Here is a 19160-nt window from a genome sequence, read left to right as displayed (position 1 = left end):
TTTAAAACTAATAAGCAAACCTGCATACAGGGTAAGGAGAGGTTCAAAAGAAACTTCAGGAGCCACATGTTTGTTGGACTCAGAATCTGAGATCATTCTCTTTCCCTGATCCATTCGTAATATTGCACCAGCACTGAAAATGTCATTCTCTTTTATTGAAAATAAACATAGACTTATACTAAGACTTGATCATTTGAAGTACGGCGGAACAGTGTAGAACTGACTACTTCAAAGTGAAGGGCGCTCAACCCTCACATCCAGGATCCCACCCCAGCCCTTCAGATTACTGTAAAAGCAAAGTTTTGCCCTCTGTGAAGTGGACGCTGGCCCTTGCTGTACTTCTGGGTTGTGGGACACAGCACCCATGAGAAGAAATACGAAGCCAAAAATATTCAATATATATTCAGTATCACGCTGTGAATATATTTGCTTTTGTAGATGGGAAAAAGAAAAGAATACATCCGTTTGTATATTATAAAATATGAAATTGCTTCATTAAGATCTGCATTCACTTGGAAATAAAATTGCATTTTGAAGCAAATATCTGGATCATTTATTTGACCTAAATCAATATCATACAAAAAATAATTGAACAGACATCAAGATTTCAGTGTTCAAAGATTCTTAAAAGACTTATAGTTGAAGAAATCAAAGGATTTAATATCAAAATGAGAAACACCAAAAAATCTTTACCAAGCATGTTGTTAGTCTAGTAAGTCAGCCCTGGATGTAAGTACTGTGCTCATTCAGTTTCTGAAGTCAGGGTGTAAACTATTTTTAATATGAAAGTATTTGCATGGCTAAACGATGTTACATTAATATGGCCGTAAGATGGAGAGAGCTTCCTGGGAACCTCTTCACCTGTTCATCAGAAGTCAGCCGAAACACTCTTGGAAAACAAATAGTAACTTAATCCAACAGGGAAAAAAGAGTGAAGTTCAGCAGCTTCAGCAAAGAATGAAGCCAACCAACAAAGCCATATACAGCCCACAAGAGACATCGTTTCAGTATTGCCCACTCCTCCCCAGGGCAGCTTCAAATCTAAATAGACTTTGGAAAACAAGAGTCATCTGCTTTTCTCTAGCTGGATGAGCACTGGCAACTACTTTAAATTTTCCTTCATTACAACTAAATTAAAACAGCGAGTCTCAATGCTGTAAGAGCCACTTGAATTAATTGTTTAGTTGTCTGGGGTCTTTCTGTGCTTGCTTTTCCTTTTAACAAACAGTTTTTCAAGAGCAGTTCTATTGAGCCCAGAATTTCCCATGTATTAAAACTCGGCCTTTTTGATTACAGTGGGAGCTGAGTTAGGAGTTTTATTGCAGATTTCAATAGGAAGCAGAGCCAGGGCTGAAAGCTTCCCTCTCTCCTACTGAAAACCTGGTCTTACCATGCCAGCCTTCCCCATGGGTCTCACCCAGCCCCACTCCTCTTCCTACGTACCCTCGTCACAGCTCAGCTGCCCCCTCCCTCCACGCAGCTCCAAGCGTCGAACCCATACAGCCCATCCCCTCTGCCACTGACTCCTCCAGGCTTGGAAAGACCAGCTCCTGGTAGGACCCACACGGAGGTCAACCTGAGGGGTGCTGAGCCGAAGCCTCCCACAGATTTAGGATCTTTAGGCACGAGCAAAGGAATGCACAACCTGCTGCTGCCTGAATTCACTGCCACATCAAAACTGTCCGTGCAAACTCAATGGAAAAAAAATGAAACGCGAGTATCAGATCGCTCCCCCCGCCCAGAACAGCAAATCCTTTCCTCCGTGAACTTTTAATCTCATTTAGGTTTAATTGAGGACAGCTGTTAGCATGGTAAGGGGATTAGGTGTTTTATCTCCTCCTACTTGGCATCAGTCTCAGCGTTCATCTTCAGACAACTTGCCCAGCCGCAGCCGGGAGCCCACCCAGAGCACCTCTCCTGCCCAGCCGCACACCCCGCCGGGTGGGATGAGGATGGAGATCTGCAGAGGGAGCAAACCAGCCACCCGGCAGAGGGCAAACAGCCAAACGAGAGAGGCCATGAGCATGTCAGAAAGCAGACTTCCCTTATTCTAGCTATGAAAGCATTCAGTGCAGCGAGAAATGCCACAGGACAAGTTTTGGTTGTTTTGGTTTTTTTTTAACACTGGGTTAAGGTTACAATAAAAACCTAAGAAGATAATGAGAGGCAAGGGCTTTCTCCTGAAAAGATGTTGACTTGAGACTTACCAGACTGCTGCAAGTTGAATAAGTTTTCTGGGTTTCTATACCTTGTAAGCAATAGCTGCAGTTGCAATACTCTTGTTATAGAGCACAAATCGCGCAAGACCTCTTGCTAAGAACTGCAGCTTTCACCCAAAGTAAAAATATCCATGGAAAAGAAGCAAAGTTTTGAAGGGTCACTACCACAAAAGGCTCCAGGTGGATCCTTGCCAAGTGCCCAACAAAGCTGCCCGGCGTGGTATGATAACCGGGAGCTCTGTTACTGTGCGAGACAAAAGAGCAAAGGAAGCAAAAATGAAAGAGTTTGAAATAATTGTGTTCAGTTTACACAGGGGCAGACTGTTCCCTGCTGCCCAGGCAGAGCAGTAACCAGGAGCCAAGGCAGAACAACTCCCCTGTTTTTAAACCCTGGCTACCACAGTGGAAAGGGAAAATCACTACTCCACCTATTCTCAGGCTTTCAAGAGAGATGCAAGGAGGCAATCAAGAAAACTGAATAGATCTTACTTCCTTTCACACCCATATGAATCAAACCTCGGTAATGCCAGGGCAGTTCACCAGGACAAGGGCTTCTCCCTTCCTCGCTTTGCAGATACGCAGCAGGTGCAGATCCTGCACTGGTTGTTTGCAAAAGGGCTGCATTGCCCACCTCTGCGCAGGTCCCACTCCCAGAGGTGTCGTCCAGTTTTGCAAGGACTGAAAAATAGTTTTAACTTGGGCTGTGTTTGCTTTTGAAAGAGGTATAGGAGTTCAGCCTCTTTATTGTTAGAAATGACACCCACACTTTTCTTCACCAGCTACCATGCTCATTAGACTCATCATGAAATATTAAATTATTAATTTTCTCCTTTAAGAAGCTCTTCTCTTATTTAGTGACAAATAAAACCAAAATTAAGTCTCTCTCTTTTGCTCCCCTTGGATTTATTTAAAAATGAGTAAAGAAGAAGATGAAAAATTTTATTGTTGACTCTGAAAAAGATAGGTCAGCCTGCAACATTTTCTCACCTTCCTCCTCATTTTACCCTTTCAATCACCCCTATCAAAATGTAAACCAATTTTGAAATTAAAAATAAAACCAGTACTTTAAACCAACTCCCAATGGGATTTCTGTTCAGCTACGTATGGAATACAATGCAATTAAGAATTCTAAGATTTGGGTCACTGTCCCATTTCAGCATCGCTTTACAAAGTGCTGACGACCCTGTCAGGTTAGCACTGGTGTGGGTGATGGATTTACACAGACAGAGGGGCAGTAAGAGAATCTGCGCTGCCTGCAGAGGGGTAATTCTTGCCAAACGTAAAAGGCAAAAGGAGAGCCCAAATCAGTACCTCCTTTACTGCCTGTTGCATGGTTTTAACCCAAATCAATGGATCATTGGCATCAATGTTACAAGCTTCAAAACAATACAGGACTCAGAAATAGAAAAGCATGATCCCCTAGATGTAATCCAAGCGAGCATTGCATTAGAAACCCCTGTGCACAGCCGAGACTGACCCCGATTCATAGCTTACACTGGTGATTGGATTTGCACCAAGCAAAACCATTTCAAACCATGATAAATTACCCCTTTTTTAGATCAGGGGTATGAATTGGTCCAATTAAATCAATGCAGCAAATTCCCAAGAGAGACAGGAATATTCTAGATAGAAGAAGTCTGCACAGTCAAACAGAACTGCATTAACGTAAGATGTTCCTGCTACCTTCTGCCTCCAGGAAGGAATCCAAATCATCTTTGTTTATTGTACTATTAGAGCATGAAAGGATAACATCTTGTTTAACAAGATTGCTTTTTAACTTTCCTTTATTTCTGTGTAGCCAGCTATTTGAAACTGAGTCTGTAGCCAAAACCATTGCCTTCCCACCACCAACACCCATTTATTTCTGCTTAGCAGCAGCTATACTACAAGCAGCTCCTATCTTGATGTAACAGGTCAAGATATGACCTAGGGTCGCACTTGATTTCAAGCACTCTAGTGGAACAATTCCTTCTGTTTGAATGTACTATTTGTCAAAACAAAAAACCTACTGGGAAACATACCAGTTTCAACTAGATTTTGTTAAAGTAAAACAAAAAAACAAATCAACAACAAAACCAAACAGAAGGGTTTCAGAAAACACATTTTCAAAGTACTAAAGAGTTCAATTGTCTAGTTCAAATGACTTTCATTTTTAATTTTTTTAAACATAAACCCTGGAACATTTTCTTCTGAGGCCCAGAGGGACACAAAGAACAAAAGTAAAGCCTTCACTCCCGGCTTCTCCTGTACGCTGTGAATAAGCAGTTTACTCCCTGAACACTGATGAAACATTCAACTGTTTCAGAAAGACACATTCCTACTGTTCACACTTGCTCATTTCTCCATGAGCCATACAAGAAGAAAATCTATTACCTGTTTAAAATGTTCACCAGTTTTTGTCCCCCTCCACCTTCCAAAAGCAGCACAAGGAGCACATGTCTCAGAATCAAGGCAAGGGCTGTGAAAAGCTCAGCAATTTAGTACCAAGCTAGATAAACTCTGAAGAATTTTACTGAGAAAACAGACTTAATTCACAATGAAGACAAACAGGTCACTGGAAAGCACTGAAGAAATGTTACGCGCCTTGAACAAGGATCTTGAGTGAGGGAAGCAGAGGAATCTTCATAGTGCATTAGTGTTAGAAATTGCCTATAAGCTTTGTTAGTAAGTGTTCAGGTACCTTATTGAAGAGGGCTCAATCCAAAATGCACTGACGTCAATGGAAAGGCTTTCCTTTACTTCAAATTGTGCCTAGATTCCCCTTATCTCCCTTGTGCAGGCTAGGGCAAAAGGCATTTTAAAAGCAAACAAAACAACCACGTTCGCTTACATAATTAGACAGAATCTAACCCAAAGTATAGGAACCAATTTAACACCATGTCCATGAGAAAGACAGTTTGAACTGCTGATTTTTTCTGCAAACTGTAAAGGTACCTGGTAAACATCAGTCACTGCAGTCTGAAATGGACATGACATGAAAAATACACTTTTTCAAAACCCTGATGCTAACCCAGGGGTGGGGAAAAAGACCAATCCCCCCAACCCACCCCCCCAATATAGGCAACACGTCATTCCTCATGGACTGTCTTGGTGAGGAACCTTTTCCTGCCAGAAGCCAGAGACCACCCAGACCCTCCAGAGATGAGAAAGCTCAAACTTTTATACCAGGAGCTCCAAACTGTGTAATGAATAAGCCATAATTCTAAATAGTACTTCCATGCCAAACAATAGCCATATTTAGGCACATTCTCCGCTATCTGAATAGGGTTCTTTTTTTTAAGTAATCGCTTTTAAAGGCCACATTTTCATATGGAACAGCCTTTACAGAGAAGAAAACAGAATCCAGAGTGCTCATACATGATATGTAGGTTACATGCTAATTTTTCAGATTATCAACAGAGACAGTCTATTCTTTCTATTGTTCCTGGGGGGTTATTGGGTTTTCTTCCTTAAAAAAAAAAAAAGGTATTTGGTAAAATACATAAACAGTTCATTTTCACTAGGTTGGAGGGCCTGTTTGCTTTTCAAGCGGAAGGTCTGTATTTCAAGCGCATTGCTGAAAGGGAGTGTCAGAACATTCATTCATCCATGGGACACTAATGCACATTTGGGCTGTTTAGTCATTCTGCCTTCAGCCCAAAAAACACCCAAGGATTAAGCTAATCATCCATTAATACGTGCCCTGGAGTGTCCTGCTTTAATAAGGGGAAATATGTCTCTATAATTCCTATAGCATCATAACCCTAGCTTAACGGAGCAGATTTCTCACTACCATTTGTTAATTTTCTTTTAAAAATGCATTTGCAATAAAAGTTAGTTGCCTTCACTCTGGAGCAATGGGTGTGAGGGACATTCCTACACCCTCTCTGTATCTATGCAGAAGGAAGGAAGGGGAACAGTTGGCTACTTTCCACAATAGCTAGACTCAGCCAAAGAAAAGCTTCACCACATGCCTGCTGCAACTCCCAGGCCCTGATCCAGCCAAGCAGGGCATTTCAAATGTATGCTGCAGAAGAGATGCTGAATTTTCGGGGGAGAAAGAGGCATTTTTAGTATTGGGAATTGCATTGCCACTGATCACTTCTGAATAGGATTATATACTTCTACCACAGTAACGTCTTCTGTATACATAGGGCTCCAGGGAACCCAGAAGATAAGCTGCTTTTCTCCATTTCAGAGATGGAGATCTGATTCTCCTTGATTTTGTCCCTGCAAACAAATGCAGAGAGAATGCCCAAAACCAGCCAAAACCCCTAAAGCACCTTTTTATCCTCGGGTTGTTTTTTTTTCCTGCTTGTGTTCCTAGGCCCAGCATGGGTCTACCTGGCTCACAAAGCAAGCAAGCAAGAACCGCCGCAGGGCAGCATCAGATGTGCCCACAGTTTTCCATCACCTTCTAGATGCACAGAACAGCTGGCCCTTACGAGGGTTCCAGCCACACTGCCAACAGCTCTTCCCCATGCCATGGGGTGGATGCTAAAGCCCAATTCAGAAACTTTACACCAGCCCTAAGTCAGGCAGGAGGCTGCTCGAGCATCGCTGGGAGGCCACCAGGCAGCCTGGCAGGGGCCACCTACAGCCCCCTTGAATGCTGTTGTCCCAAGCAATGCAAGAAGGTCTGAGGAGCACGGTTTCCCCGCAGTTTCTCTGCTTCCAACATTCAAACTTCACCTTCCAGTTACTCTGGGAGATCGTGCACATGCCAGATGTGCCAACAGCTCTGCCTAAACCTTATTTAGCTTCTGAGCTCTCCAGCTCTCCCGTATCTGCCTTGGGAATGAAGACACTTTTCCTGTCTCTTAAGACCTACTTCCACCCAGTGCTGTGCATATACCTTTCTTTCCATATAACTATACGAGTCTTGCCTGCTGGACTGCAAATCATTTGTTGTGGCCTAAAACAAACATACACAAAGAGACTCTGGCCTCGCATACCATCAGTCTGAGCTTTTGCTCTTGAGTTGAGAGGCACAAAGATTTCAGGTTTTGCCGTCAAATCAAATCTGATTTAACTGACAGTGCTAATGGAGGCTCAGCAATTCTGGGATACAGGGTTTTCTGGTTAAGTCACCTGCATGAGTAATTCAGAGGTTGTCTGGATGCCAAGTAAGCCTTTCCTCAAGGCACAGAGAGAGGGGAAAAGGAGCAAAACCCTTGAAAAACATGTTTGTTTATAGCTCCTCTTGTCAGTCAGGCTTCTTGCCAAAAGCTCATTAAATGTAATTAAAGGGAGGAAAAATGTATGATCACATTTATTATGTAGATAAAGAAGTTTAGGGGAGTTTATGTAAAAAAAAAAAAAAAAAAGAGAGAGAGAGAAAGAAAGAAAAACATGTTGATACCTCTGCTTCTTGGAGGGTCCCATGGTTCAAGCATACCATGTCTGGGCACGTGATAGGAGAACCACAACCTTCTTGAATTGCCAGCTGCATGTACTGTTTTAGACACTAGAAATAAGTAAAGAAAAGAGAGAAAAAAAAGTTATAGCCCACATGCTGGTAACACACAGATGCTAGAGATGCTGCACAGCTACCACCTCCGCTGCCTTAATTGGCTGTCCAGAAGATCCAGCACACAGAAAACATCAATTATTATAAGTGTGAGCACTACCAGTCATTACACTGGAAAGAATGCAACAAAGAACAATTAATTATGCATGACTTCATCTGCTGAGCATTGCGCTTACCCAAGTCAGCAAGTCAGACCTTTCAGCGCTAACAACCCCTACGCTCTGCTAAACTGGGATTGGAGGCTTTAGCGGGGGGAGTACCTCTCATCCTAATTAAACAGGCTTCACTCTTTTGTCCTTCCTCCTGTGTTCTTCATTCAGACTCTTAGCCAGCAGCCTCCATCGTAGGAGACCTCATTTACAAGAAAGAGACTACTGTTCTCAGCTGCAAAAAAGGGGAAGGGGGTTTATAACCCAGTTAGGCAGTTTTATAACACTAGAAGATGTGCAGCTACCCGTTCTTCCCTCCCCCCAAGCTCTGCCCCCACCCACCCCCAGATCAGGTAATTTCCATGGTTTACCATGATCTATCATCAGCCTGTAGTCTATCGAGCAGGAGTTCAAATCCATTCCCAGCATGGAGGCTGCCTTATGAACGTTTCCAAATTGCTCCATTACACAAAAATGACTGCCCTCCCCCCTCCAAGGAAAATATCCCTCTGTTCTCCCCACATCTTACTGGGCAAACCAGTTTCAAATATATTCAGCTTGCCTTTTTGACACATATTATGGAATCTTCAATAAAATCATGGCACAAAACTGGTGCAATGGACCAAAGAACAGCACTTGAACTGTCTCTCCAAACTGCACACCTAAGTGAGCGAGTCACTTCTAAATCAAAAACAAGCAAGTCTCCTCAAAATAGTGACAAAGCTTACAGTAAATTGCAAATCACTGTTGACAAAATAACAAAACATGGACTTCTGGCAGATTCTGGTATCAGCTTGCATAGCTCATTGTAAATAAAACCCAACATATTTTACAAGCAGCAGGACTAATTCAGCTTTGTTCCCTACAGATTTGTATTTTATGCCCATGTGATAAACCTCCTGTCCTCCTCCTCAGTACTGCTGGCTTCTGCCCTTACTGCCCCATCAGATTTCAAGAAATATATCAAAGTGTAAGGTCTCTGAGACCTCTGTGTGTCTGCCAACTTTCGGAACAGGCACTGAGTTCAAAAGCTGCTAGGTGGGTTGTGCGGAAACCCCAGCCTTCCAGAGCATCAGCTCTGGGACAGCCCCGGGCCGCTCCACAAACAGTTTTTCCAGTACTTACAGGCATTTAACATTCAAGTCTGTGTTAGTTTGGACTGTTCTGAGAAGGCCTTGCATATTGTGCTCAGATTAAAGAGATTTCCTCATTTGTATTTTTACTGGAAAACTGGTACCCTCTTAAATGTCAGGATAATTAGGACTTTTACAAATGGAAATGAGGTTTCCTTTTTATTCTGCCTGTCTCTCCACTGAAATGTCCACATCCACAAGTTTCGGTTAATTCTGACGAACTGTACAGAGGTATTAGTTCAAGCAAGTACAATCAGCTTAACTTTGTGGCATTTTAAATGAGCTTACTCTTGATCTGTAAATATTTGAAGCATATTCATTTAGAAGAACATAGGGGTATAACCTAAACGGTAAAGCTTTAAATATCTAGCTCATTAAGCACTAATGGGTTCAGATTCAGCATGCACCCCTATAAGAAAGCAGCAGAGGAGGCTGTAAGGAATTGATGGTGCAAGTAGCATGTGGGAGGTGAGAGAGATACTCACAGGTGAAGAGCAGAACAGAAATCATGTCAGTAACCAAAGGCAGTATTAGCTCCCTAGAGAATATGAGCCCAGATTTAACCAAAGAGCTATTCTTTTATTATTCAACAGCAGTCTCAGCGCCCTGTCCCATCTCTTCACCCAACTCCCTCAAAGGCATCTAGGCACAGTGCTTATAAAAGGTCAGTTTAACCACCAGGTCAGTTCCCCACTAGCACACACAGCCCCACAGCGCAGAAGCAGAAGCAGGTACACAACCACGGTGACTCCTGGGAGCTGGTACCCGACAGACAGGCTGCTGGGGCCCTGACCGCATCTGCTGCCACCATGGGCAGCGGCAGCAGCTGACACAGAGAAAGCCAAAAAAAGTGTCCCCAGAGCCCAGGGTGGCTCCCTGTGCCGTTGCTGATACGGATGGAGACTGTGGGTGACCTGCCCCTGCAGCCCTGCAGTCATTAAGCAGCTAGCATTGCCCACATGCTTCAGATTGTATCCCAGGAGAAATGGGCTGTCAAGTGCTCACTCTCTGCACAAATTTCCTCTCTGGTTTGTGCCTCCACCATGAACGATGTGAACAAAAAATTCTGCCCCGAGGCCCTTCCCCAAAGCCTGTCTGTGCTGCAGTGTGTTGGCTGCACTTCTTAGGATACGTGGGCAGCAATGCTCCAGCAGAGCCTCCTTACATCTCACTCCCTCCTCTCATGGGGGACCTGATTACTTTCTGGATCAAATCTCAGGACAGTGTTTGGGAAAGGGGTAATGTTTCCCTCCCACTAAAGTATTTATTTTTCCTTAATTCCTCAGCAAGTATGGAAGAGTGACCTTTTACTTTCGCTAAGATCCTGGCTTCTGTCTCCTCTGTGGTGCTGCCCGATATTTAGTAATTTTTTTGACAGCATCTTACAGTGGATTTGTATTCTGGGGGCAGCTCAGGTCAGCCGGTTACAGACGGAGGACAAAGCCTCAGAAGTTACTGCAGCTCTAGCAGCAGCCCAGAGGCTTGTTCTTAATTTAGACTTCCAGGACAGAAGCTCAGAGCACTGACAATTACCCTTCCGTGCAAGGATGGGCATGAAGCTCTTAAGGAGCTTCAATCCACAGTATGGATTTTGCAATCAGTTGCAATACGCAGTATCTAAATCATTAGGGGTACCAGGCCAGGAGAACAGAGGTTTCTGAGGGTTGCTAATGCATCTGCATTCTCTTCTTCTAGCTCACTGCCTGGTCGTAGGTGAGGATAGGTGAGCAACTGGAGCCTTTTGCAATACTTTTAGAGGGTGCTGTGCTTTCCGAGAGTGACTTGGAGAGATTTTATAGTAAGTCTGTGCAGTGCCATGGCTCTTCAAATGTTTCAGAGAAGCTCTCCCTGTTAAATAGATTTTATAAGTATTCAATCTGTTGCCTTGATTTTCTGCACTTGGAGAAGGTGCTGTGGGTGCAGTTCATGAAGCTGATGGAAGGACTTAAGGGTGCTGGGAAACTCAAAGGAAGCATTTATCACTGAAGAATTAAACTTTTTACCTAAGTCTGTATATGAATGAAGACGTAAACTTCTTGTTCCCTCTTTCACAAGTTAGCAGCAAAGAAGAGAGTGGAAACCCACCAAAATTTTAAAATATGCCTTCACTTTAACAGTAAGACTGTTTTTACAGGGGTTTTACTATTATTTACAGCTCATCTACTAATTTAGCTACTTGAGAAGCAGCAAACAAAAGTAGCTGAAAAGTTGTACAAGCTGCAAATGTGATGAAAAGAGGATTCAGTGTCTGTATAATGAATCATGACTGACCTTCTCAGCAGCATGTCCTCCCACACTACGGAAAATATATTATGCAGACATAAAATGTTAAGACTTTTCCTGTGTTTTGCCTATAAAATTCAGCAGTATCTCGGGAAAACTGCACACACTACACGGGCTACTTAATTGCTCTACAAAGTGAAGGTAAGGTCAAGATATTCAGCCTTCTGTGGTATTAAGAGTTTCTTGAAAGGGTCTTAATCTTAACATCCAAGAAATCACGTGGTCTCAACACCCTTGGGCTATGCTCCCCCACCAATTTCCCACCGTGCCATGACTTACAAGCATACAGTTATAAGCAAGTCGGTGGCTGAGGCTGCACTACAGGACCTGTGGCTTATAATGACAGTCACACCATCGCCTTGCTCTCCATAGCCAGAACAAGTCATCAGCAGTGACCTTCCTACCAGCACAGCGAGTTTTCCACCAACACATCCCATCGTCAAGGCAGAGCGGTTGAGGCAGACTGAAAATCTACTGAGGTCTTGCTGAACGGGTTTGAATCCTGCTGACCACAGATGAAATTGGAGGTTTGGCTCCATTACGTTCACCCCTCCAATAGAAGGTAGGCACCAACACGAAGAATTTTAACTTCCATAGCGGCAAGTGTACCCTAATCAGTTACGTTCAGTTTACTCGTATTTTCCCCACTGAGCAACCATACCATGTACATATCTGTATTCTGGGATACATAACAAAATCCTGATGCAATCAAGCAAGGGGGATCAATTAAAATGTGATAATGTCACTCCACCAGCAAAACTCAGTACACCTAACAGAAGGTTTTGGTGCAGATCTAACCTTGCCAAGCGTGTTTTGCTCCTGCTGGACTACTGTTGGCTTCAGTGGAATGAGTGCTACAGGTAATCTTTTCTCTGCCCAAGATTCGTAATGTATAATGACACCCTTTTCAAACAATTGCTGTCTAAGCATTCCGGGGCAACATTTTTTTTTGCCTTTTATGCTGGTTTTGCCTTTCAGGCCATCAGCTTCCTCTATTCGATAAAATAAGCTCAATATCCATTTGGCCACTTGACGAAGTGCCACTGATGAGTATCTAGTAACTTAAGGCCTGTAAAGTACCTGGAACAAATTATCATGCAACATACATGCATATTTTTTTTTTATCTTGCAGGACTTGTAAGAAAGATTACGATTTAGGCCAATATTTATATATGCCCCAAGTACATATTCCTCTCCTAAAGCTAAGGCTTTGTTGAAAGTGTATGCTGTAATACAAGGGAAAAATCTTTTACAAAGCACTAAAACGCCCAATCCAGGAAGGCACAAACAAATAACATAAAAAATTTCTTCTCCAGTAATAAGCACTTCCTCTAATCTTTGAAAGTGTTTTCTATGGTCAGCTACAAGCCCCAGGAATAGAAAACCCTGTTCATTTATTGAATTCATGGATTCTTCATTTCACCGCTTCTCCTACATGCTGTTCTAAATGCAACTTTCCCCCCCCCCCCAAGTATACTGTACAGAGGGAATTTTTAATGTACTGCCGCCCCCCCCCCCCAAAAAAAAAAAAATATCTGTTTGGCAATGTATTTAATCTGCAAAGGAACCACAACAGTTGTGCATTTTAACATAAGAACAAGTTCAAAGTGTAACTTCAGTGTTAGGTTGCTGGGCAATGATGTGACAAAGGTGCTACATCCCTCTCACTGTGAAATTTTATGTTTCTACTCAAAGCTATTTTCAGCTAATCTCTGTGCCAGAGACAAAAGATGGATCTCAATCATTCCTACACATTGCTTTTTCAGGTACCTCGAATGTTCCATTACCTTGCTTGTCTCCCATTTAGAGCAGCTTTTTAGCTCACTAAATGCAGGCTCATCGGTTTGGATGCAAAAGCATAAAAGGAAACCACATATGTGGTGCGACAAAATCAAACAGGTAGTTTTATTAACACGGAGGGATGGCTAGGAAGAAGAAAGAAACAGAAAACACTGGCTTGTTTTCCTGTCAAATGCTACAGGTATTGCTGTTGGCCACTGTGCAGCAGCTGATACAGGATAAGGGTCTTTAATTAAATTGCAGACAGGGAAAAAAAATTGGTCTACAGTATTTCATAACCAGTATTAGGGCATGATCTACATTAAGCGTGAAAATGCACTAAATGATCAAAGGCTTCTTGCCAAAACCAGAAGGTCTTTCCTTCTAATGTATAATTTGAAGGCAAATTCAGTTTCAGAAAAATTAAGAAAGCCACAGGTTTCCATCTTAAAATCTGCAAGACTGATTTAAAATGTTAACTCTCTCTTCCCTATTTGTCCACAAAACTGTTTTGTTTGGGTTTGGTGTTTTTCTTTTGCCTTAGCTTTTTCAAACTCAAAATTTGGGGAACAAAAAAAAAAACCCACCACAACTACGGAGAGAAAACAACTTTTCAGTTGGCATTTCAGAGTGCCTTATGATTCAGAACAGACCAACAGAAAGGCATTTAGTTTTGTTTCAGTTCTGGGCACTGTTTGTGTACTTTTTATTCAGTAAGATATAACTTTCATTATTTTCTCATAATTTACAAATGTTACTTGTTCTTCAGTGCATACACATGACAATGGAATAAGTTATGTAGTATTATTGACTTTGGTGAGACAGTTCACGTCAGAACTCTAAATTTAACCATCTGATCCCTTCAATATTTAATATTTAATCATTTGTGTACTCAAATAAATATATAAGCCCCCCCTACAAAAACAGTACTCAGAGTGTTTATGACAGGTCTACATAACGTTTAGTAACATGTTGATCATTGCATGACATCTGCACTTCTGCATGTTCAGTCTCTCAAATGGGCTAGTTGCCTTCAATGTATGGTAATCGAACTCCCGGAATCTCGCAAGTATTTCTCAACTGGTCTTCTAATTTGGTAAATCAAGTCTACTGGGAATGAGCTTGGAGATATCTGCACTTCACTGTGAAAAAAATGGGAGACTTTCTTAGTTTTAGTAAGTAAACAAAAAACTTATCATTTTTGCTTGGTGTTTTCTCTTGGTCATGACGATGTGCTTTTCAGTGGTGTTATTCCTCCCCTTCTACTGAGCCATGATGTGCCTGGATGTCATTTGAGGCTAAAGGGGCATTTTTTCACTTTCAAATTCATATACATTTGCCTATTTAGCAGGCATCTCATGTTCTTTGTCATTTGCCTCTTGTCTTTGATATACTCAGTCTCTCTGCTCTCAGGCTTTCCTGCCCATGCTTGCTGCTGCTGCTGCTGATCCTTCCCATCACTTTGTCCCCAGTTGTCCAGTGTTCCCCTGCACAAGCGATCTGAAGCTTCACAGCACTAAGGACAAAATCCCAATATTTAGCCTCCTGAAGGAGGCAGGGCAACACACAGCTGCTCTTAAAAAGATTAAGGAAAGCAGAGGGGCCTTAAAGTGTCCAGCTGGTGAACTGCAGCAGAGAATCTCCTCTTTCTGGAAGGGTTTCCCCTTCCCCTCTAGCAAAAGTAGCCAGCAGCAGCACACAAGCCCCTCTCTCAGAGGCTGCAGCATCCCAAGGCACTGACTCGCCAGGCAGGCAGCTGCCCAGGGCATCCAGCTGTCAACAGCAGCAAAAAAAGCCTTTTTTATCCACATCTAGCTGTGTGTGACAGCAAGGTCAGGGCTACAGCAGAAAATCTTGTTCTCCCAAACACCTTTGGATCACCTTCCACTTGTAGGATAGCCAAGGCAGCACAGAAGCTACCTGGGCTTCTATTCGACATTGCACATTGACTTCTCCTTCACACGGGATGAAGTTTAATTCCATTTAGACTGCACTGGGTGCACCAAAATAGCAAACAGGTGGGTCACTGTGATATTTGTTTTGCATGTTTTGTAACGTAGTTACTTCACACACTTCCCCAGAAGTACAACACCCAACAAAGAATTTGCTTGGAAAAGAAAAAAAGAAGGGTGAATCATGCTAATTCTGCACAAACATGTGCTGACAACACAGGACAACACACGTGAAAGTATCTTCTGTTTTCAGAGTTTGTTATATGTTGTCTTAGGCATCTTAAACCCTGTTCCAGTAAATAACACACAAGATGGATGTAAGCTGCTGCTTGATGTAAATAGCATGCCATTTATTGCTTACCTAGCTCTCATCAGGACTCTGAAATGCTCAGGAGGGGGAAAAAGAGGAAAGACAAAACCAAACACAACTGGCGTGTGGGGATGAAGCTGACACCAACTTTTTTACCGACTCCAAAACAATGTTTTCCCTAACAGTACCCCACTGGTTCCTTTCTGTCATGACTGCCACCAGGGCAATCTTACCAGGTCTGGTAGAATCTCACCTCCATGGCTGCTTACAGGCTGCAGCCTCACTCCAAGTCCCCCACAGGGGCTTTGGTATTCCCAGTATTACTGCTAGCCCTGCACCCCTCACTACTGCTTCCACAGGGTGGTTTATGCTGTGCCAGCCACCAGGGCACTGCTAGGGAGAGGAAGCGAGGTGCACGCGATCACACCACCCACCAGCTCTCCCAGCTGTTCTCCCAGGTTCAGTTAAGTTTTGAAAACATGGGAGTCTCCAAGACGGATACATTCCAGCCAGTCTAATGAGTGCCAAAGCCTGGGCAATGCCTGTGCCCTGTCAGAAGGCAAGAGCAGGGAGATCAGCCCACCCATTTCTGGCACTACCCTGCCAGAGTGCTCCTGCATCTTGCCTGAGTGCGGCACTGCTGGAGCTATCTGGGGGGAGGGAGAGAAGGGCAAAGGATACAAACATGGGGAAATTGACTAGAAGTCACTGTAATATTCAAAATGTAATTTTGTGAGTGCATCAATCAGGCTGTAGCTAATATTAGTTTGCTTTGGACCCAGATGTAAGTGCCCTGAAATAGTGTATTTTGTTACACTGTGATGGTGTAGCCAGGCACTGTGTATAATTGTTTCATGTACGTATGTGAGTGATGTGACCACCACAGCGGCAAAAAACTGTGTAGTTGCACATGGGCACAGGCAAGGAAGAAAAAACTTGCAAGACAAGGTAAGCCAGCACAAGGGATTGCAGGTAGGAAGAACACCCCACCAAATAAGTAAGGAGGATGACTGGCAAGGCAAAAAGCAAGATAAGCAGCATCAGAACAGATGAGACCCCCTCTCCTTTTGGGAATGGGGCAAGCAGCATAAACCCATGCAGCTTAAGCAATATATATATATACACATATATTGGTAAATGTATACATGTAAGAGTGTGCACCACAGCATGGCACTACACAAAGGTATTATAGGTATTGGAAATTAACTGAGTAATATAAAGTGCAGTCCTCTCAAACTTTTGCAGACAAAGCATACCTCACATCCCTGCCGAACCCTCTTCAGAGATCAGTCTTTCATTCAAGACCAATATAGTCCGGAGACAACGAAACCAAGCCACCAGGTGCACTACAGCCATTTCAAAGTCTTGGGATGTGTCAACGTGTGCTTTATCTCACGCTTCAGTGCAGTCTTATGCCAAGTGCAACAAACGCTGAGAAATAAAAGGCTGATGCCTCTTCAGGCCTGACTTGGCTACCAAGTACGATGGCAAGTGTGTTCTGCAGACCATCTGCTTTTTCTTCTTTGAACAGAGTAAAAATGTTTACAGCTATTTGAAAAACTCCTGTCTTACTAGCAACATTCCACCACAACGCAAACATACAGCTTCTTCAACAGCTCACTTGGTTTGGCTAGAATACAGCTTTTACGAGGTATAATGTTTATTACAAGAGTTTCTAAGCTGAAAAAAATAGCTAAACACAATTCTAACTTATTTAAATTCCTTGGTTTAACAGGCTACAAGTGAAAAGAAGCTTGCCCCTGTAGATGCTACATAGTAAAAATTTCCAATTATTTCCACAGCCAAAAATGCTGTAATGAAAAACAATCATAGATGCAGAATCATCATTACAGTTAGAAAAAAAAGAGAGAAGAGACCTCACATGTAACAGAAGAAAAAAGTAGCAAAACTAAGTTTCGCCTTAGAGCTGAACCTATTATATCCATGTTAAGCCCTTTTCTATTTTAAATTTAATACTACTCTTGGATATATATAATTAAGCTTAGTGACAGAAAATAAAAATAAGCCATACAAGCTGAAAGCACTGCTAGTTGAAAAAGTGATACGGGCTCGATCCCATAGCTCACAGTTGACATTCTTACCCCAATATCTGCCTTGTAAAGGTATCTAGATGCCCTGGCGTGGGTGGGAGGAAATTTAGGGCATTGCATACCAGCATAGCTACTGCAGGCTGTGCCCCAGCAATGCCCCACGCAAGCTGCAGCATGGAGACACTCCATGGCAAGGTGCTTCTGACACTGCTCTTCGGAGGCTGCCCAAAGGTGCAACTCATGTGGCCCCCCAGAAACTGCTCTGGATTTAAGGCAGAAAATTATATAGGCAGGTAAAAAGTTTCCCAAGTCCCCCCTTTGTTACAGGGGGCAAGATCTACACATCTCTGTTGCATCAGCTGAGACACGTCCATCAGGAGGATGTTCAGACACAGGCAACAACAGCCAGACAAAGGGCAGACAAGGAGCATAAGCACAGTCGAGATCTGTTATGCCCACTGAAATAAACAGAGCGTGTCTAAAGGCTTCTCCCAACTGCATTTGGCACTCACTCATGGCTGGCTCTTGGTTTAGACAAAGTCAGCAAAGTTTGCACAGATGCCGGCCAACTCTGACTGTACTCCTGCCTTCGCTGGCACGGCACAGCAGAGCCAGGCTCAGGGTGGATGCTCTGCCTGCTGCCGGCCAGGTAAGGGGTGGCAGCTGCAGCCCCAACAGGGGACGGGGGACAGCAACATCCCCAGCCACCAGTGACCCCTCCCTGTGGCCAGTGCTCCGGAGGAGCAGCGAGCCCAGCTCTGCCTGGCCCAGTCCTCCCTTCCCCAGGAGCCACAGGGTTATGCTGCCCAGCTAACACTGACGTTCATGTGCCATTAATGATACTAAGTTGTAGACACCGAATTCTTGGAGAAGAGTGGCACCACTGTAAAGGTGTCAAGTTCTCAGATTTCTTTTTTTGTGGTTTTTGTTTTGTTGTTGTTGGTTGTTTTTTTTTTAATTTAAAGCAGTAGCTTCATACCTACCTGTTAGGTATGTTCTTTTAAAACTTTTGTTGCAAACTAAAATACGGACATGTTTTGTGAAAGTCAGTATGGAAAACAAACTTTCTGAAATTCAGGTTGAAAATGCATAAATCCATCTCATCCTAGTTTCTTGAAACACACAGCTACATTTTAATTTTTATCCCATTTAAGCTACCTTGAATTCAGAGTAAGTGAAGATACTCTCAAGCTGGCTTTACAAATATCAGATTTCTTCCATGAGTTCAAAAAATCAAGGCAAAACTTAAACGTGCTTGCTTGATGCTTATCTACAATCTGTTGTTAAAAAATAAAACCAAGTACATTTATTCTGGAGTTAAAAAAACCCACATCCTTCCAGTAGCTTCTGACCTGTTTCCAAAATCCATTAGTCAGGTACATCAAAGTCGCTATTGCCAGAGAAACTAGGTCCATTTTCCCATGCTGACAAAGAGACTAGAAGAGTACTAATATCTGTAGGGCTTTTATCAGCTCGCTCAACTTCTGCCTTTATCACTTCCACCGGTTTTATTTGATCTGAATCGGCAGGACAGAAAGTCCTCACTGGCCACTACAGACAACGCATGACCTGGGCGACATCTCTGCAGCACAGACTGCAGATGCAAAGGTTCAATAGGGCAAGGTTCGTTTTTGTTTAGGTTTTCTGATTGCCCTTAAAAATCACATACAAGACTTAAAAGGTCTCTGGGTGATCAGAAAATAAGGGGGAAACAAAACCTCACAGTTATCTTGTGATGCTTCAAGATTTTGCTTCAGAAAAAAATAAATGCTGCA

At 43.0% G+C, this 19160-nt stretch overlaps 1 protein-coding gene across 3 annotated transcripts in view; it reads right to left on the bottom strand.

Moving 5' to 3' along the window:
- The window catches only part of RNF144B (ring finger protein 144B), a 96185-nt gene that overhangs the window by 17812 nt on the left and 59213 nt on the right, over positions 1–19160 (bottom strand). For all 3 annotated transcript variants that reach the window (XM_027799180.2, XM_005434918.3, XM_027799179.2), the window contains exon 3: positions 7561–7665. In XM_027799180.2, the coding sequence (XP_027654981.1) occupies positions 7561–7665 (105 nt within the window). The remainder of the gene's footprint in view (positions 1–7560; positions 7666–19160) is intronic.

Source organism: Falco cherrug, chromosome 3 (assembly GCF_023634085.1).
Source record: "Falco cherrug isolate bFalChe1 chromosome 3, bFalChe1.pri, whole genome shotgun sequence".
NCBI classification, from domain to species: Eukaryota; Metazoa; Chordata; class Aves; order Falconiformes; family Falconidae; genus Falco; species Falco cherrug.
The sequence above is the reverse complement of the archived record's forward strand: the minus strand, read 5'-3'. Positions and strand labels throughout refer to the sequence as shown.